The sequence below is a fragment of the Rhodnius prolixus genome, unplaced genomic scaffold (genome assembly GCF_049639745.1).
Source record: "Rhodnius prolixus isolate KJV_2025 unplaced genomic scaffold, Rpr scaffold_3, whole genome shotgun sequence".
In the NCBI taxonomy this organism is placed as follows: Eukaryota; Metazoa; Arthropoda; class Insecta; order Hemiptera; family Reduviidae; genus Rhodnius; species Rhodnius prolixus.
Window position 1 is genome coordinate 11,838,695 of NW_027411603.1, and position 21,464 is coordinate 11,860,158.

A 21,464-nucleotide genomic window follows, 5' to 3' on the forward strand; every position below is an offset into this window, starting at 1 on the left:
TTCTACCCTGTAGATTGTGGGCAAAAACTCTCCGTTCGGAACTTAATCCATGGCCGGAAGAAATCCACAGAACTTGTCTCAATAACAATGCTGGCTTTTCTCGATAATAAATTTGAACTAGTATATATACCTGCACCTACTTATTTCTCCAAGTGCTTCGTAAGGCCACACATCTTACAACACTTGCAGGTGTTAGCTAGAGAAGCCTAAAGAAAACAGCGTGAAGTCTACAGTTAGCGATAACCACTTACTGTTATCAACAAACTTTCTGCATCTACTCCTGCAGATCTGAGGATAGGAAAAAAAATTGCTAGTTCTAGGAAGGAAGAACTGGGCACTCAGGGACTACAAAGTGTTCCAAGTATCCTTCCTTCTAATGTCTTTCCCAGATGTTTTCCAACCTAGTGTCCTTCCCAGATATTCCAAAAGTTACTCCAATTTAAGAATTTTTGACGACTTTAGGGAGTGGTTTACATTCCTTCAAGGTCTGATAACTAGTAATTGCTGATTGATTTTACTGTTAACCTAGATTGTTTCCAATCTCTGCATGTTTTTCTTGCCTTTCTTTCTCTAAATATCGCATCTTGGATCCAATTTTTAGAGTCCAAGATTCCGCCTAAATTGATAGAAAGCTCTAATTTTAGATAGTGATTTTGGTATTTTCCTTCACCGAGCGATTCAAATAGTCTCTCTTTAATCGCCCTTTCTTATTCGTGAATCCGTACTCTTCATCTGGCCATCTAAGGTCCTTCATCTTCTAAGAGTTCTCGAAGCATGGCATTTTCCCAATCAGCTTTTGTTTTACTATTGTTGGGATTAAAGGCGATTTTTACCCTGAATAATTCTTTTTTCTTTCTCCTCGGTTTCAATCGTTGAGCTTAGTTGGTATTGCTATAACTAAGCGACAGCTGGAGAAGAGAGTACTTAGAGGATAAAAGATTTTTTGGAAAGTACATTACAAGCTCTTAGCAGAATGTTTGGCTTTTCCAAATGTAGTGTTAGATAACAATAAACATGCGAGAGCTTAATTTTCATCGTAAGACTTCCCATCACTCGACAAGTAGTAGGTTCAAGAACGGTCCTCGGAAGATTTCTGTTTATTGCATAGAGGCTGCTTATTGCTAAAACTGTACTGTTTTTGTTGGCATCTTCTTCTGTTTTGTACTGAAAGCCATACAAAAATACAGTCCGAAGAAATTTTTCTGACAGTGAGAATAATAGTAACAGAAAGTCCTGTGAGTGGTCACTGCCAGAACTTTTTATGAACCTTCAGAAAGATATTTTTAACTCTTTACTATTTCCATTGTAATTTAAATGAATAAAAAAAGCAGAAACGAGTTGACAAATTTATGTATTAATTTAAATAGCATTATACAAGAATCCGGCCATAGAAACTACATTAAACAGATCCAAAAAAAAAACGGAACAAAAATAGAAATTTAATAAATTACTAAAAAGAACACAAATCTTTGGAACAGGCTGAAAAGTAAAGAAGTGACACTTAAATCAAGGTAAAGGATAAAAACTCAATCTTTGGACTTCTTAACCGGATTCATAATTTTCTAAGGTGATAACATTATATCTAAAACAGCCATAATTCGAACCACCCGTCTATTCTTAATCTCTTTCTTCTATCTTCTCGGTTATTTATTTATTAAGAAGTGGTTGAAACGATAAAGAGAAAAAGAAGAAGAGGATGAATGGGGCCGTGAGAAGCAATGGTGGCCGTGAAGCAGAAGAAGAAGCAGAGTGGCTCAGTGTGGTGCCTGGGTCAGTAATCGAAGGCATGGAGGAAGATAAACGACAACCACCCATTGGTAAACCACTTTCTTAATACTACTTTAGCACAACACCGGACTAATAAAAGTTGACTTTACTATAGATAATGTGTACGCATTAGAACTGTTTAAAAATTTGAATAAAATGTCCGCATATGTAACCAGATGGAACCACATCGCAGCCAAATTAAAAAATTCCTAATATCAACATTAAGGTTTTTTTCACTGCAGTAACAATAATCTGCTGATAAATTAGAATTTTGTATTGTTTTATAATTTAAAATTTACAACTGCATTATGTAGTGCATCAAGAAAACATTTCAAAGTAAAAAGTAACGGAAATAGTGAATTGCAGAAGTGACCCAGTCCTGTTACTCCTCTAAAAAGGGTTCATTTACTTGGAAAAATTATAAGTTCTATAGGCCATCTTTGCCTCAGTGCCTTTTTGGATTGTCTAGAAGGAGATCTGATTGTCTGAAGGAGAAGACGCTGGTCTTACGGGTTAAGGTGGCCATTTGTGGAGGAATTAATCCAGCCAAAAATGGATTTCGCTGGATCGAGTAATGAAGATTTTGAGGTCATTATAAATGGTTATGAGGTCCCCCAATTTACTATTTTCCTAAGGATTTTGGATTGTAGAGACTGGATTCGCTGACAATCCGAACTCATGGTAGTAAACCCATAATTCCCGTCCATAATTGCAAATACACTAATAATCAGCAGAAGGTATAGACGACATTTGTTTATTACAAAAGTAATAAGTAATTATTAAGTATTTACAAGTATTTATTAAGAAGTTTATAGCGGCGGTTGGTTTACTGTTTTTTCGTTTTTTTTTCTGTCTAGTATGAGTCCAATGTTAGTTATTTATTTGAATTTTATAAATTAATGTCATAAATAACATTCTGGATATAGGATTTATTTTCCATGTAGAATAATGGTCATCAAAAATTCTATCTTGTCAGATATATTTTCGTTATAGATTATTATTACTATAAAAGTTCACGCTATGGTGGACATGTAACAGAGACTACCAGTGACGTACTATTTGAGCCATACTCACAGGTTGGTCCACAGGATCTGCTGTTGTTTGGATAATGGTTGTATTGATGGTGTAAGTCCAGAGAATCGCCGTGGTTTTAGAAGTTAGGTACTGTGACAGACGTTGGTAGGTTTGGTCAATTCAAAAATTCATGCCTGACCCCGTACCATAATATTGGCATTGCGGTGTAGTATGTCAGGGTAGAGTTTACATAATACACAAACAGAGAGCCCCCAGGATGTGGGGTTGTAGAGAGGAAGAATGGTTATCAGTTTTGTCAGTAAAGGTAGCCTTGATACTCTGGCTGTTCAGATCTGTAGAGTCCTGTGTATATATATATAGGTAAAGGTGTAGTGACATTGTGTCACGGGCTGTGTCCTGCTGGCTGGGACATGCACGCTTTTACACCCTACAGTGGCGTTAGTACATCCTGGTCACTGCTGTCAGTCACCGCCCTCGTTTCATCTTCACTACTCTCTTTCCGCTCTTCCATCTCTTACCCTTATAATCGTGCATGTCCGACAATGACCGTCCAGTTCCACACAACTCTAATCAACTTAGGCCAATATATCAGCCTCTCTGCCGTACACCCATAACCTGCCTAGTCCTTCTTCCTCCACTACTGGCCTTCTAATTGAAACATTAATCAATATATAATACCCGATTAGAAGAGTGAGAGAGGCGAGGGTAACAGCATCCCAGACTCTGAGTGCTACATAATTTATTGTACAATTTTGCATACAGTGGGAATCCTGTTGCTGGACATTATTCTTCAAAATTCTCTTTGTTTTTGCCCAATTTAAAATGATAATTTATGAAAAATAAATAAATAGAAGACTCAGTTACAGCATTCGATGAAAATTATTGTAAAAGGACTCGCCAATCTGAGAGGATTCCAGTTATTCTCAAGTCTTCGAGAATTCCTTTAAGCACTCCTCTAGCGGTAGAACGAAGAACCCTGTTCGACCACTAGCACAATCGAATGTTAGAATTTTATTTAATGAATCTAAATTACAAAATTACAATATTTTGATTGTATGACAACTACAGCTTCTTTTTTATAAGCTTGTTACTGTTATATGTGGTTGCGATATCTCTGAAAAAAGAAGCGCTACATTAATATTCATACGATTTCTCATTTTGATTTTTATTGCTGACATTATTGAAAAAGTTTTCTTACACAAACAGGAATTAGAAAAAAACGACCCACAATTTGATTTTCAACTTTATCACTCAGAGATAGTTTTTCTTTATTAAGAGATAATCAAAATTGAGATAATGAATTGAATTTTATGTCTGAAGTATTTAATAACGCTCCCAAATATGGAAACATTCCGTAACTTGTACTCATTCAATCATCCCAAAAATCAATTTCTTTTAAATTAATTTTTTTTTGTAGCATAAAATTATTCGTATAAGACCCCTGAAGAGAAATATTTAGTTTGTTGAAAAGGCTAAATATGTAAAAACACACGAGCTAATTTGCGCGACTTTTGGCTTGCATAGTGCATGGTTTACACTCTTTGGACGGCAGTGTTTATACTCGTTGTTACTGTAGGAATTCCCCATTTTGTGGTACAGTCGGTTGCAAGTTTTCGCGGACCGGCAATAAAATTCTTGCGGATCAATGGTTGAAGACCTTCTCTGCAAGGTTACCAAATAACTGGAAGTCTCACCAAAAGCGTTCACAACCTCATCCGAGAATTCTTCCTTTCACTTTCCTAACGTAGGGTCTTCTTTTTTTCAGCTTACAAACTCTTGATTGATTTGGAGAGTATAAATCTGTACTTCTTGAGGATATAAAATATCTAAAAAGATATTTTATTTTACACCAAAAAACATTAGCGTGAATTTCTTCATCTTTTTTCTTGTGCTTCAACTTCAAGCAGAAGGCTTCTGAAACCGCCTCCTTAGTAGTGGAGGCAGCTACCAGCCCTATTCTAAACAATTTGATAATCCTTTAAATATGCTGATTAGTTTAGCAACATGACCACATACCACTTTTAGCATTGGTAACTGTGCATTCTGAACTGAAAGGAATAACCTCAAAGACTGATTAACATTTAATGAATGTATCTTAGTATTCAACAGTATTAACACCCAAAGGAAGTCAACGTTAGCGGGATGATTTTTAACCAATAGCGGTCCATAGACTCATTTGCAAGAAGAACCATTTGTCGGCACTACTTTGTGTCAGCTATAGTTTTCTTCGTGCTATTACACTCGCAGAGACGTACCTAAAAAAGAATTGGTTAATCCATGTCCTTCTGCGGCAAAGTGCAAACAATGAATACACCCATCTTCAGAATGTTTTTATTTCGCTTATCTTGCTTAAAGAAGTGACTATCGCCCGAAACCACAATGTTATCAATGAAGATTTCGATCGGCCAAAGGAAATAATTTTCATCAGAAAGAAATGAGATGACCTGCGCCTAAAGAAAGTATATTACTAACCAAAGATAAAGTGCTATCCCTCAAGAAGGAACATAACTATCTTTAATAGTGATTACTACGAGGGTCGTTTGAAAAGTCCGTGCAAAGTCAGAGAGATAGCACTACTGGCGCGTATCGAGGTTATGTTTAGTTAGTAGCATCTCTTGGAAGAACACACACCAAGTTTCAGCCAGATCGGTCTATTTCTTTGTGTTTGGCATTCGTTTGAATCGAGGAAGTCGAGTGATTTTCAAATCGTGTGAAGTGTTGCAAGGACGGTTTGCAGCTGTTCCAGAAGAATCCGCAGGACTTTAAACGTCGTTTCGTCACTGTGGATGAAACATGGATACATCACTACACTCCTGAGACCAAAGAACAATCTAAACAATGGGTTACCAAGGGGAAATCTGCGCCAAAAAAGGCGAAGACCGTTCCTTCGGCCGGAAAGATTATGGCGACTGTCTTTTGGGAATCGCAAGGAATAATCCTCATCGACTATCTGGAAAAGGGTAAAACTATTACAGGTGCATATTATTCATCGTTATTGGACCGTTTGAAAACCGAGCTGCAAGAAAAACGCCTACGATTGGCCCACAAAAAAGTCCTTTTCCATCACGACAACGCACCAGCTCACACCTCAGCAGTTGTGGTCGCAAAATTAATGGAAATAGGGTTCCAAATCGTTTCACATCCCCCCTATTCACCAGACTTGGCTCCCTCGGACTACTATTTGTTCCCCAATATGAAGAAATGGCTGGCGGGAAAAAGATTCAAACGAGGAGGTGATTGCAGAAACGATGGCTATTTTTCAGACTTGGACAAATCCTATTATTCGGAAGGGATCAACAAACTAGAGCAGCGTTGGACGAAGTGTATAAGCCTAAAAGGAGACTATGTTGAAAAATAAAAAAGGTTTACCCCAATAAATTAAGTAGTTTTTATTTTTGCACGGACTTTTCAAACGACCCTCGTATGGGCTGAAAGTCAACCAAAGAAGACTAAAGAGGTTACTGTTTAGATAGAAGAGAAAGTAAAGTTGAGGCCGAATTCAAAAGGTGTCAAAACTTAGAAGCTGTTGGAGTTTTTTTAAAATTTGTCTCAATGAAATCTAGACATTTTGAAAGCTCGTATTTAAAATAAAAATTTAGTTAAAACAAATATTAGACAAATAGGTAATATGAGGTACTTTGAATAACAATTAGAGAGTACCAGACTAATTTACTTTTTTCTTTTTTTTTTTTGTTGATTAGGAGTCATGTTTAAGGAATGTTGAAGCGAGAAAATTAAGCCTTTAAGAACCAAATGCATCTCACGAATCACAGTTTGGCAATTGTATTTATTTGTAGGCGCAGATCATTTAGTCTGTATTCTAGACACACTCAAATTGAGAATCATTCAAGAATTATAACTATTACTCTTCATAGTTATTTAAAGATAACTTAGTGTGTCATTGGTTTTGTTTTAGCGCCTAAGGAGAAAGAGAGAAGTGGTTTTTAATAAACAAAGAGTGTAGAAAGCGGTGGGGGAGAGCTTTCAGTGATGTCAGTGGTGACTTATTTAAAAGAAACTCAATAAAAAGACGATAAATTATATCGTAGACAATTTATAATGACATCTGAATTGGTGTACTGTGCTGCTGCTGCTGGACTATCATTCCTATTGAATTAAATAAGTGTCCTGTTTACGGACCAACTGTCTCAAGCGGATATTATGATATGTGCACTTCATAAAACCGTCCAGAGTTCCACTACTCAACGGGCTGTACAAGCATGGTGCACAAGACGTATATTGTATTAGTTTAAATCACCACTTGGAATTTATTGTTTACACAAAGCAATATGTTGGGTGAATAATGAAACCCATTGATTTTGTTTGCACATATTTCAGTGAAATGTTCTGAAATGCAAGACTGATTCGGTCTAAATAAAGTTGAAAAGTACATTAATGGTAATCTTGATCTTACAACAGGAAGGCTAGGGCACGAAACTGAGCAAAGCTGACCCCCTGTACAATGAGAATGTTCTGATAAGTTTCTGCGAATTATTTGATACATTATCACATTATAATACAAGATTTCAGTCCATTGTTTAAAGGATCTCAGTCCAGCATTTAGGATCTTGCCTCCTTCAGACTTGAAATCAGACTAGAATCTTCAGTGTCCGTCCCCCCTCCTTTCTTTTTAAGTTATTGGCATCCTACATCTTTTTCAGTACGCTGCTGGCCTCCAGACATTGTTCTCACTCATTACGGTTATCACTTCCATTAACTATAAAAACTCGAAATTTGAGTAAAATACAATAAGAATATTATTTGGTGGGATGTTTCCTTTATCTGACCAATAGAACTGCCAAGTATTATACGGAGGGAATCAGCCAAATGATAAGTGGTTGGTACTTGTTTGGTCTCCGCATTAAAGATTGGGAATTACCTCACAAATTGAAGCTCTCAACCCTTGTGCAATGCCGATTTTACCTTAGATAGAGGTTCAGACCTTAGAACGAGCATGATTCCATTTTGCACAGGATTCAAAGTTCTTTTCTTCCTTGTAAAAGCTCTTGCGTCCCTAGTTAACTAGACAATGCATACGTGAAGAAGAGGTGGAAGATTTGGAAATGCACAGAATGCTCGGTAATCTCAAGCCCCAGAGATTGCAGAAAAAGTGCTTGCAGTGACTATTACGACGTTGTAAACTTTTGGTTGTTTAGCCTTACGTTCGACGTGTATACACGTCATTGTTTGATTTTAATTCCGCACACTGTGGGGGGTTTTTTAAACTAAATTCCACGCTAAACTGGTTAAATGTGTATCTAAATTGTTTACCAATTTCAAGTTCTACTATATTTTGTTCAACTTTAAGATTGTTCTTGCAGCGTTACGGAAATGAAGGAGGAAAGCTTCCAATAATATTGCTTGAATTCATTCATATGAATGAGTGATTAAAAGTACAGCTTTAGTCACTACTTTTTACTTGTTCATTTTAATACTATTACACACACACAGAATATCTCTTCGCTAACTTAAAAGCTAAACTTCTATTCTAAAACTAATATTAAAAATGAAGCCAAGTTATCAATGTGATATTAAGTATTTAAAGGTAATTATTAGTGAATGATATAATAAGGGTTAAAGCTTGAAATGGGATGCTGCGCTGTGGGACAAGTACAATCAATTATTAGGCTAATATGGGGACACCTGACCAGGCACGCAATCAATGTCAGTTAACTGTCCACCTTTCCAGTTCTATGTGTATACTAACCAACACTACATTGACGTTAACTCTACCTGACTTGACACCCATCACTGGCCTCTACAAATACTAGTTTGTTTAACTGATTTGCCAATGACATATTTATTAAGAATGCTACCACCGCGCTGTATACGGTGTGCGGCACAAGCTTCATATTTCCCTTTAATAATTTATCCCGTTAATTGTTTTTCAAAAACGGGGTTCTATATTTTCCATGCATTGATACAATGCATTTTTTATTTCTTTTGTTTTGATTATTTAATTTTTTGTTTTCTTTTAGTGTTTAAATCATAGTTTTCTCTACTTTTTAAGCTAATTTGTCACTCCCCATCTTGACTCTGGGCCTCTTCAAAGGACCTACTCCTCTTGAAACATCCGTCAACAGTCATCTCTGATTCCTGCCCTTCCTCTATCTTCTCCCTCATCTCCGTTTCATTCGTCTTAATGGGGTCCTTTCAGTTACCAGTTCCTCTTTCTCTGCTGTACAAATTGTGCCAGGGAAATACCTCCATCCTCTTCATATGTTCCTACTTCCTAAGACTACCATTCTTAATAGAGATTAAGAACGAATCCCTCATTGACGACTAAATTTGGAACCATATATTTTCTTTCGCACATCCCATCCTTTGATCTTCTACATCAGCATTTCTCAACCTTAGGAGTTAGCTTTAAATTTTTAACGAGCCGCGACATTTAAGGTGTCAAAGTGAGAGTGAGAACGAGATATGTCTCTAATTCTATTTACGTTACAACAAAATTTTTATTTTGTATAGTTGTTATGTTTTCGGTTGAAATTGTTACCTCCACTGATATTTAGCGGAAAAATATGACTTTTCTTTTGATCATTTTCATTTACATATGCTCAATGGCAAGCGGTCAATCTGTATTCCCCACGCGATTGTGCCTTCAACAAAGACAATATATCTCTTGGGTATATTTTAAACCATTGTGTTATTTGTCAAAACAGCAATAAGGAAGAATAACTCGCCATGTTCACAAAAATGATGAAAAATGAATTAACAACAGGCGTTAAATTTTTTAATTAAAACAATATAGTTTAACTTAACTTTTAACGTAAGGACTATCTTTTAATCTGGTGGTCTTAATCTGGTTATAGTGGAGAAATACAGTATCAAGTTGGTACGAGTCGTATAATACTTTTTTTTTATTTTAATTATAAATAATTATTAATAACGATTGGGTAGCAGTATGAAATATGTTGAATCGCGAGGCAAAAAGATTGAGAAAAGCTATTCTATTGTCTATCTCTATATTGTCTTTTATTACCGTTCTAATTCCATTCTGGATTGCCACAACTCTTGGAAATTATCATGGAGAACTTCCAAAACTAAATTGAAAAATGTGTACTATAACTCTTATATTACCATCTCTTAGTTCATGATTAATAGATTTCTGATAAGATCACGACATCACTGTTTTTTTGTAGATTTTAATTTACATTATGAACAATATTAAAGAATATTTCCGAAACTATCAATTCAATAAAATAGTAGCATAATTTTAGACAAATTAAGTGAAAGGGGTGAAATGCCAGAATGTTGTACCATCACATTATAAGTTTATTACACTCGCCAATTGGACTAGTGTGCATGCTCGTGTTAGTGTGAATGTGTATAAATTGGAGTAACATTTAAACTCAACTACGAGTTATTAACCACCCCCACCACCCCCATGCCAGCAGTCGAAACTAGATAGAAGTGGAAACTATGGGGGTGTTTGAGGCATTGACAACTCTCAAATACCCTGTAGTATAAAGGAAGCCCCATGTACAAGGGGTTTCACAATGTTAAAGATGGACATTCACCGTCATGTGACTTTCATGTTAAACCGAGGGACAATACTCTTGTGGGGCGACATAATAACACCATTCGGCGCAAGAGATGATACCATTTATAGCAGCCAAGCCTGTGTAAGGTTGAGGGTAGAAATTAGTGCAATACCCTCTACCTGCACTGTCTCTCGCTTGCATTCTGCTGCATAGTTAGATCGGTGACAGTTTGGACTCTATAGTAAACACTATAGTGTCATATTTAACTAATCGTTTAAAGTGTACTTGTCTGCTGTATTAGTGCCAATCTATAAAACAGTATGAGGGGTTAATTGGCTTTTCCAGAAAGGTCCCCTTCTGTAATCGTGTAAAAGTTAATTCTAATCAATAAAAAAATTAATTTACGTTTATTAATAAAAGTAAAAATATAGTTAAATTACTTTGTAATCAATATAGTTTCAATCAATAGCTTAACTAAAATCTTAACTAAAAGAAAAACCCCAAAATGGTGACAAAACATTTCAGTAAAGTGGCATTTTCGATCAGCTGATTTTTAATAATATTATTCAGGTGATAAGGCATTAAAATATACGGAAATGACACCTAGGAAAGCCTAATCATCCTTCTCTCCTAGAAGTGCCTTTAAATGTGCAAAATTAATGTACCAAGTTTAGAGGAAATCATTGGGTCGTTTCCCGAAGGAATCCTAAAAAAAGACTGAACACTCGATTTAGTGAGGTAGTACTTTTTGGTTGACTAATTTTGATCAAAATTGCCTTGCCTGTTCGACGCCTAAGCGAACTATGAACTAAGAACTTTCTATTATGTTTTTGTACTTGGTTGCACATTTACAGATTCACTGATACATTAATTTTTTAGAATTTTTTAAAAAACGGATATTACTTTTTTAACTTAAAAACGGATATTTCTGACGGAAACTTTAATTAAAACAAAAACGCTCGATTACAATATTGTCTTGCTTACGAAGTGCAAGATAAAATAAGAACTCCAATTTCTCGCACTAATTGGAGGTAAACTAAGTTACCTCTCAAAATTTTCTGGTGGAAAATTAAACTATGAACTACAGTACTTCAATATAGTTATAGCAGGAAGAAAAGCTACAATGTAAATAGTACAAAGTTCGTTGTTACAAAAAGAGGTTAAGAAGGTGGACGACTGGCTTTGGGTCACAGTCCAGTAGTATTGTCTTGTTTTTTCCTCTCTGGACTCCGCCGCCCCTGATCGGCCCCGACCATCCCCACTCCCGCGGACAGAGAACTCCTTCGGGGCCACGGTTAGAAGCCTAAAGGAGGGGCACTCCTCACACTTCTATAATTGAACACGTACACAATTGAGATTGCATTTTAATTTATGGTATCCCGGTGATTTGTAGGTTCTATCCCATGCGCATTCCCCTCTGGCTTACCATACCTTCTTCCCCGTTCTCCAGCAGCCTTCAATCTTCCACTTCTTATTCCTCCCACTACCTCTTCGCTCTCTTTCTAAAACAAAGAAGAACATCATCTCTTTTAACTAGCCACTTCCCGGGGTACCTCAAAATCCCACCCTACCTCTACCATTACAGTTATTAATTATCATAAATATCTTTAGTTGGAAGAGGGGGAGTAAATATTATATATTTATAAAATAATCTTATAAATATTATTTAAACAAGTTCCTTATAATAAAATATAGCTACAGGGAAAGTATTTAAATTAGCAGTCTTATTTTGTATAAATTTTGTTTTTAAATTTGTATTTAGATATAAATAAATGGAAAGGTAAATATGTAAATATGAAGCTACCCAATTCAAGCTTTCAATTATGTTGAGATGTTTATAAGCGGTACTTCCTTAAATCGAAGCGTTTGGGTAATCCAATCTTCATGATGGATGAAATAGTATGGGTAATTACTCAACTGTATTTAATGAGCAACTTGTTCGCTTCAAGAAAATATATTTTTATAATATTTCGTTCCATTTAGCGCCGTACTGAGTCTGAAATTCTACCCTGTAGATTGTGGGCAAAAACTCTCCGTTCGGAACTTAATCCATGGCCGGAAGAAATCCACAGAACTTGTCTCAATAACAATGCTGGCTTTTCTCGATAATAAATTTGAACTAGTATATATACCTGCACCTACTTATTTCTCCAAGTGCTTCGTAAGGCCACACATCTTACAACACTTGCAGGTGTTAGCTAGAGAAGCCTAAAGAAAACAGCGTGAAGTCTACAGTTAGCGATAACCACTTACTGTTATCAACAAACTTTCTGCATCTACTCCTGCAGATCTGAGGATAGGAAAAAAAATTGCTAGTTCTAGGAAGGAAGAACTGGGCACTCAGGGACTACAAAGTGTTCCAAGTATCCTTCCTTCTAATGTCTTTCCCAGATGTTTTCCAACCTAGTGTCCTTCCCAGATATTCCAAAAGTTACTCCAATTTAAGAATTTTTGACGACTTTAGGGAGTGGTTTACATTCCTTCAAGGTCTGATAACTAGTAATTGCTGATTGATTTTACTGTTAACCTAGATTGTTTCCAATCTCTGCATGTTTTTCTTGCCTTTCTTTCTCTAAATATCGCATCTTGGATCCAATTTTTAGAGTCCAAGATTCCGCCTAAATTGATAGAAAGCTCTAATTTTAGATAGTGATTTTGGTATTTTCCTTCACCGAGCGATTCAAATAGTCTCTCTTTAATCGCCCTTTCTTATTCGTGAATCCGTACTCTTCATCTGGCCATCTAAGGTCCTTCATCTTCTAAGAGTTCTCGAAGCATGGCATTTTCCCAATCAGCTTTTGTTTTACTATTGTTGGGATTAAAGGCGATTTTTACCCTGAATAATTCTTTTTTCTTTCTCCTCGGTTTCAATCGTTGAGCTTAGTTGGTATTGCTATAACTAAGCGACAGCTGGAGAAGAGAGTACTTAGAGGATAAAAGATTTTTTGGAAAGTACATTACAAGCTCTTAGCAGAATGTTTGGCTTTTCCAAATGTAGTGTTAGATAACAATAAACATGCGAGAGCTTAATTTTCATCGTAAGACTTCCCATCACTCGACAAGTAGTAGGTTCAAGAACGGTCCTCGGAAGATTTCTGTTTATTGCATAGAGGCTGCTTATTGCTAAAACTGTACTGTTTTTGTTGGCATCTTCTTCTGTTTTGTACTGAAAGCCATACAAAAATACAGTCCGAAGAAATTTTTCTGACAGTGAGAATAATAGTAACAGAAAGTCCTGTGAGTGGTCACTGCCAGAACTTTTTATGAACCTTCAGAAAGATATTTTTAACTCTTTACTATTTCCATTGTAATTTAAATGAATAAAAAAAGCAGAAACGAGTTGACAAATTTATGTATTAATTTAAATAGCATTATACAAGAATCCGGCCATAGAAACTACATTAAACAGATCCAAAAAAAAAACGGAACAAAAATAGAAATTTAATAAATTACTAAAAAGAACACAAATCTTTGGAACAGGCTGAAAAGTAAAGAAGTGACACTTAAATCAAGGTAAAGGATAAAAACTCAATCTTTGGACTTCTTAACCGGATTCATAATTTTCTAAGGTGATAACATTATATCTAAAACAGCCATAATTCGAACCACCCGTCTATTCTTAATCTCTTTCTTCTATCTTCTCGGTTATTTATTTATTAAGAAGTGGTTGAAACGATAAAGAGAAAAAGAAGAAGAGGATGAATGGGGCCGTGAGAAGCAATGGTGGCCGTGAAGCAGAAGAAGAAGCAGAGTGGCTCAGTGTGGTGCCTGGGTCAGTAATCGAAGGCATGGAGGAAGACAAACGACAACCACCCATTGGTAAACCACTTTCTTAATACTACTTTAGCACAACACCGGACTAATAAAAGTTGACTTTACTATAGATAATGTGTACGCATTAGAACTGTTTAAAAATTTGAATAAAATGTCCGCATATGTAACCAGATGGAACCACATCGCAGCCAAATTAAAAAATTCCTAATATCAACATTAAGGTTTTTTTCACTGCAGTAACAATAATCTGCTGATAAATTAGAATTTTGTATTGTTTTATAATTTAAAATTTACAACTGCATTATGTAGTGCATCAAGAAAACATTTCAAAGTAAAAAGTAACGGAAATAGTGAATTGCAGAAGTGACCCAGTCCTGTTACTCCTCTAAAAAGGGTTCATTTACTTGGAAAAATTATAAGTTCTATAGGCCATCTTTGCCTCAGTGCCTTTTTGGATTGTCTAGAAGGAGATCTGATTGTCTGAAGGAGAAGACGCTGGTCTTACGGGTTAAGGTGGCCATTTGTGGAGGAATTAATCCAGCCAAAAATGGATTTCGCTGGATCGAGTAATGAAGATTTTGAGGTCATTATAAATGGTTATGAGGTCCCCCAATTTACTATTTTCCTAAGGATTTTGGATTGTAGAGACTGGATTCGCTGACAATCCGAACTCATGGTAGTAAACCCATAATTCCCGTCCATAATTGCAAATACACTAATAATCAGCAGAAGGTATAGACGACATTTGTTTATTACAAAAGTAATAAGTAATTATTAAGTATTTACAAGTATTTATTAAGAAGTTTATAGCGGCGGTTGGTTTACTGTTTTTTCGTTTTTTTTTCTGTCTAGTATGAGTCCAATGTTAGTTTATTTTGACGAGTTGCTGTTCATGATTTAGTGAAAAAATATTTGGTTTATGTGAATGGAATGGAGGATTTGGCTTGGCGATCTGCAGAGAATGTAAAATATTTGCATTTAGATAGCGTATGTTTTTACTCTCCATGTTTTCGAAATATTGAGATGAATCTCCAAAGTAAATGTGGTGAGCAACAACAGAATGAGGATTTGAAGAAAGGATATCCGTGTTGTACGCAGATTTTTTTAAAAAAAAAAAAATAATATAACGGAAAATTTGTAAAATATAATTCACGTAAAGTAAATAACGTTACCTATATTTCATTATGAATAAAAAGTAAGACAAAAATAAGACCGACCAATCCAGCTGGACTCATCCCAAATGTAAGGTTATTCCTTACACCTTCTGTTATTCACAACGAATACTGTTAGCTCACATTCACAGCTTACAGATGTGCTCGCTCTTCATTCTGTGAGGCAACTATTTTAATAGATATAGCCTGTTATTTTTTAAAAAAAAAAAAAAACTGTCCATATATAGGAGTTCTATTGGCACTGGGAACTATCTAAGGCAACAGCAATGGTGCTTGCCTGTTCCTCCCGACATAAGAGATTAGGATATATCACTTGTGGGCAGGAGCAGACTTCTTTATGTCAGTCTACACTCATTTACTGGGTCTCATCTGATGAGTTCACCAAGTTTGTAATTCATCTAGCTTTCTCTTCCAAAAAATGTTTTTCTAAAAAAAAGTACATCTTGGACTGATACATCCCACCTGCTGCCACTATATGTCACCTTAATTCACATCTGTGCCGAAATCAACGAATTTGGTTCATCTCTGCATTAAAAAAAAAAAAAAAAAAAAAATATATCGTTTGCAATCCAAGCCAACTTAATTTGTTCCAGGCACTGTGTAATATATCAAAACACCAACAGCAAAACTAGATATATTACTATCTAAAAATGCCTGAACATGATGTATAATTTACCCCGAATAATTTCACCTTAGTTGCTATTACTTTTTTTTATTAGAAGTTGATTTAAGATTATTCAAGTGTAAAATGTAATTTATATTAAATACTAACCTTCGAGATATTTATCATTTCAAGATTTATTTACTGATTTCCTATTTCTTCCAAGCTCTAATGTAGATAGGAGTTTTTTTGAGTCTGAGATTGATCTATTTGGGGAGATATTTTTGAGAAGCGAGAGTTTCACGTTTAATTAGCTCTTTATGGTCTGTCTAGAATAGAATATTAAATAGGGGATTGAGCCAAACTTATACAGTTATTGTAATAGAGTGGCTACTTAACACAGATAGAAATTAAGCAACTATCTCCTACTTCATTAAGCGCACATCTTCCTTCATAATGCTCCTGCATAAAGTTTGCAAGATTTTCCTCGTATTAACAATAATCATTATTATTATTTCAGAACTGCCGATGCAGAAGAACCAACGCCTAAAAGATATGTATGTCAAGAGGTTGGCTGTATTTATAGAGCAAGATCGGACGCCGAATTGAAGATCCACATGAAGACACATTCAGATCTAAGAGAATACCATTGTCAACAGTGTCCGTATTCAGCAAAAACTAAAGGACAACTAGCTAAGTAAGTAATTTTGATTCCGATTACTTGATTTTGCTCTTAATTACGCCGGAAATGGGGTAAATATTTATTTTGTTGATAAATTAGAAAGTTATTCTCGCAACATATTAACTTTTTCACTACGAAGTAAACCATTTTGGCGAAAACTGACAAATTCAAATCTTGCCTCGTGTTCAACATGAGTTAAAGGGAAAGGAATCTTCTTGTGGAACCGAATCAAAGAGCTTTTACAGGCTTTTTTTTGTCATTTGCATTTTTACTTTTCGTCGCATTTGTCGTAAGAATGTTTGAAGATATCAGGACTTGCTTGGTCAGTCGCGTTTCTTCATCCGTTTACTTTTTTCTTCATTTCAATTGCCTTTGGTGTTCTTGTTTATGAGCCTGCTATCCTGCATTCTGCTGAGACGCCTTTTATCTAGTGCTCACTCTGAGGTCACCAAAATTCTTCAGTTTTGTTCATCGTTTCACTGTTACATACGCTAACTTTTAAATTTCCATTTGCCCATCACCTTTACTTTTAACTTGCTCTTAGTAATCACATTTTTACCTCTTACAGCCTCTTAGAGAAATCGGAGATTTATTTTTTCTCTATCTCCTTCTCTCTTGGTTTTTGCATTTACACTTTTACGTTGCATACAATTAGCAAATGTGATGAAATAATTCACGGTCTTGTACAAGGTGAAGGAAGTCGGCATCAAATGATATTCTATAATTTTACAACTTTCATTTCAGAAGTTCTTGAAGCCACTGGCACTTCAGAATCTACGATTTTCTGGGATGTGAGGGGAGTTAATTAAAACTGTCCGGTAGGACAGTTGTATAAGGGTTGACCATCAAAAACTGCACGAAAAAGCGTAACGTTGAAAAACACCCAAATTTGACAATTTTTTTCTCTTTTTCTATAAAAGATAAAATTCCCAAATTTTCTTTAAATCTTACTCCAAACCCTCCTTTATAACTGTAATTTTTTTGCAACCACCCAGATCTAATAGGTTTCGAGAAAAAAGTTGCCGAAAATGAGCAAAAACGGCTTTTTCAAAAAATGTTCTTGTTGTTGTTCTTGTTGTTACCTTTTTTAAACAACGTAGCGCCTAAACGCGCGAACCGATTTTCATGAATGAGGTGTCATTCGATTCGGAATTTTATGTAGATGTGCCTTTTGGGGGTCTCGATGCTGTACATCGAATGGGAGAGGAGTTAGCCCCCTTTATGTAAGGCCCCCTCCAAAATTATTATTACTAATTACTCTGTAAATCTTGGCTTGATTTTGATAAAATTTGGTAGGGTGATAGGGTTAGGGCTCCCCTAAGTAACATTAAAGCGACGATCAGCTCTTACACTTTTTAAGGGGAAGTATAGCAATCGTTGCAAATAATCGACACGTGAACCGACCGAAGTGTCATTCGAATCGAAATTTTGTACAGATTTGCACTTTAAAAGTCTCGACGCCGTGCCTCATAAGGAGGGGAGTTCGCCCCACCCAAATAAGGCCCTTTCTAAAACTATTATTACCAATATTTCTATAACGCTTAGTCCGATTTTGATAAAATTCAGCCCGAATAAGTGGTTAAAGCTCCTCTACGTGGCTGTGAAGTGCCATCTTGCTCTTACACCTACTAAGAGGAAGTACTGCAATCGTTTAAATTATCAATGAGTGAACCGATTTAAATCAGGTTTAAATGAGTGAACAGGATTTTACTATAAGTAAAATTAGGGGGACTAAATTAAATTACAATTGAGAAATGAATAATTGTTGTTGAATAATCTACTTGTTATTATCTGTGTATTATTTGTGCTCACGAATATTTCGGTAAGACGAATTCAAGACAGTAGCCTACTCTAACTTTGTCTTTTTCTACTTTAACATGCATGTACGTATATATGTGATTTATCATAATTATAACAAAAAAATATTATAAATGAAGTGGCCAGCATAAGGGTCTGTGACATCTAATAAATTCTAAAAAATAACTTATTAATGAAAATTAATGCAGTAGAATTACTTGACTATTAATGAAGTATTAATGAAATGTTGGGTACTCGCTGATTTGTGTACCTTTTGGCGTTTAATCAACCCTTATACTTAACATTTTAAACTGTAAGTTTTTGTTAAGGAGATAATAATACTGTGTTTTATTAACAAGATTTAAAACACTCACTTCACATAAATTCACGATATCATTAACCATGGTCCGTCTTCTAGAGTTGCACAACTAAAAAAATGCATTCTTCCTCTTTACATTAGTAAAAAAAAGAAAAACATTTAAAAAAGATTAAGATTATAACACTTCCCATCTATAAACAGTGAAACCGAACTCTTTCAATCTTTATTATTTTCTTACAGTTTCATATTTAAAATTAATAATTTAATTTTCTATTAGAAATTCTCTTTATTTTCCTCTAGAGAAAAGAGTTTGCCATTGGATGAACTCCCAGTTTTCTAAAACTCTTACCAAAGTAAATGACACCTAAATTCTGCCACGATTGTGCATTCAGGTACCAAAATGGTAATACGTTCTCTGTCTCAGCCTTATTAGTCGCCAAACAAAGATGTCATTCAGTATGCCCAACTCTATAATTTAAATTTAAAATTGTCGTTATGCTTTAAATATATTTTTCATTAATTTTTTTTTTTTTTTTTTTTTAATTTATTTGTTAAGTTACACCAGCGCTAGATGCACTATTAGTAACAATGTCAATAGTTGATACCACTACAAACTCCACTAATTGAGGGGAGAAGTTACCCAGTGATAACACTCCCTATGTCATCTCTAGGATTAGCTACTCTCCTCAGAAGAGAGAAAATCGCGAGGCCACTGGCGTTTTAGTCGTCTGGGAGGATGATCTGGATGGTGATGAGATGATAAGTGGCGGACAAGAGGATTGGAATGAGAGTGCATGTTCTGATGAAAACTTTTATAGCGAGTTCGTGCAACCTGACCAACAAACGGAATTTCCAGGTCTGTGTGGATGGTTAGATTAGAAACATAAAATGGAGCGTTAACGATAGTGCGGAGAATTTTAGACTGAAGAGATTGAATTCGTTGAAGATTGGAGCGTTTCGTTGAACCCCACAGTTCAATACCGTACGTCCAGGCGGGTTTTAGTATGGAATTGTAAATCAGTCGTTTGTTATTAAGTGAAAGTTTTGAACGTTGGTCTAGAAGTCTTTTAAGTAGTCGATAACGCCTGTTAACTTCAGTTCGTTTAAGTCGTGTGTGCGGGTTCCAAGTCAGTCTTTTGTCTAAATAAAGCCCAAGATAACGGACAACATTGGCAGGAGGAATTGGAATTGAGTCATAGAAGATCGGAGGAAGAGTGATGCGGCGGAGAGTAAAAGTAATATTTTGAGATTTGGTTTCATTTAACTTGATTTTCCATTTTTTAAACCATTCCTCAAGAGAAAAGAGATGTGTTTGAAGGTTTCTATGTGAAGTTACCGGATCAATGTGAGGAGAAAGTATAGCGGTATCATCTGCATAAGTTAGAAGGACAGTTTCAGGATGGATTGGTATGTCTGCTGTGTATATAACATATAGGATAGGTCCTAAGATGCTTCCTTGTGGAACACCCGCTTCAATGCGATGTTTAGCTGAATACGATGTCCCGATTTGAATTTGAAAATGACGATCAGACAAATAGGATTTCAAGATGAGGAAGTGAGTGAACGGAAGAATGCCCTTGAGTTTCCAGAGCAAGCCCGGGTGCCAAACCCGATCGAAGGCTTGCTTCACATCGAGAAAGACACCCGAGCAACACTCTTTCTTCTCAAGGGAGGATGAAATCGTGTCTACCACTCGATGGCACTGTTGTACAGTAGAGTGTTGTCGCCTAAATCCAAATTGATGGTCTGGAATAATTTTAGAGGATTCGAGTATGGGAAGAATTTGTTTTAAAAGAAGTTTCTCAAGAATTTTGCCAAGAATTGGCAGTAGACTAATTGGTCGGTAAGAAGAAGAAAGATGAAGTGGCTTGTTAGGTTTAGGAATAGGGTAAATTAAAGAGGATTTCCATAGAATCGGGAAGTAAGTTGTTCTTAGTACTGAATTGTAGATAGTAGTTAAGAGGACTATTGCTTTTTTGGGAAGACGTCGGAGAATTTTAGCAGTTATGAGATCAGGGCCAGGGGCTTTCTTAAGAGAGAGATGTTTAATGATAAATAGAATGTCAGAAGGAGTGAAATGTTTCGGTGGTAAGGAGAGAGGAAGAGGTAGGTCAAGATCTGATCGTAAGGATTCGTGGAATGAAGTATTGATCATATCTTGATGAGGGGTAAAAACTGAGGAAAAATGAGAGGCAAACAAGGAAGCTTTGTCTTCGTCAGATGCAGCCCAAGAGCCGTCAACACGACGGAGAGGTGTTGGAGTGGTTTTGTAAGACAAGATTTTCTTAGTAGCAGTCCAAAGCGAGTTGTCTTCCGTAGTTAGTGTTAGTGTGTAGTCTTGGAAACGTTCATCCTTCAACTGTTTAAGTTCAGTTTTAAGTTGGTGCGTTAGTCTATTGTAGAGTCGTTTGTCAGATGGATAGCGAGTTCGTTGCCACTTAGCTCTTGCACGTCGTTTATCCATAATAAGAGTCCGTATAAACAAAGGGATATTGGATGTGCGGGTTCGTTGTTGGTTAGTGTGGTGTAAAGTTGATTGTCTTATAGATTCTTGTATGGTTTCAGTAAATTGTTCTACCGCATTGTCAATGTCTTCTTTTGATTTAAGAGGAATACGTAAGTCTATGTTACTTTCTATTTCAAATTGAAATTTTTCCCAATCTACGGGGCCAGTGATGAGAGATGGTTTGGAAGGTCTGTGGATGGGACAAGTGTCGAGAGTAATTAAAACAGGGCTATGGTCTGAAGAAAGTTCTGTCAAGGTCGAAACTTCAAAGTAGTGAGCTACCTGAGAAAGTATGAAGAAGTCAAGAATGTCAGGGAGTTTGGA

General features: G+C 35.9%; 1 protein-coding gene across 7 annotated transcripts in view; it reads left to right on the top strand.

Moving 5' to 3' along the window:
* LOC141453486 (uncharacterized) overlaps positions 1-21,464 on the top strand; it is a 186,933-nt gene that overhangs the window by 127,536 nt on the left and 37,933 nt on the right. For all 7 annotated transcript variants that reach the window (XR_012458029.1, XR_012458032.1, XR_012458031.1 and 4 more), the window contains exon 9: positions 16,357-16,533. Coding sequence is in view for 1 of the 7 variants with exons in the window: in XM_074126810.1 (XP_073982911.1) it covers positions 16,357-16,533 (177 nt within the window). In the remaining 6 variants the exon portion in view is untranslated. The remainder of the gene's footprint in view (positions 1-16,356; positions 16,534-21,464) is intronic.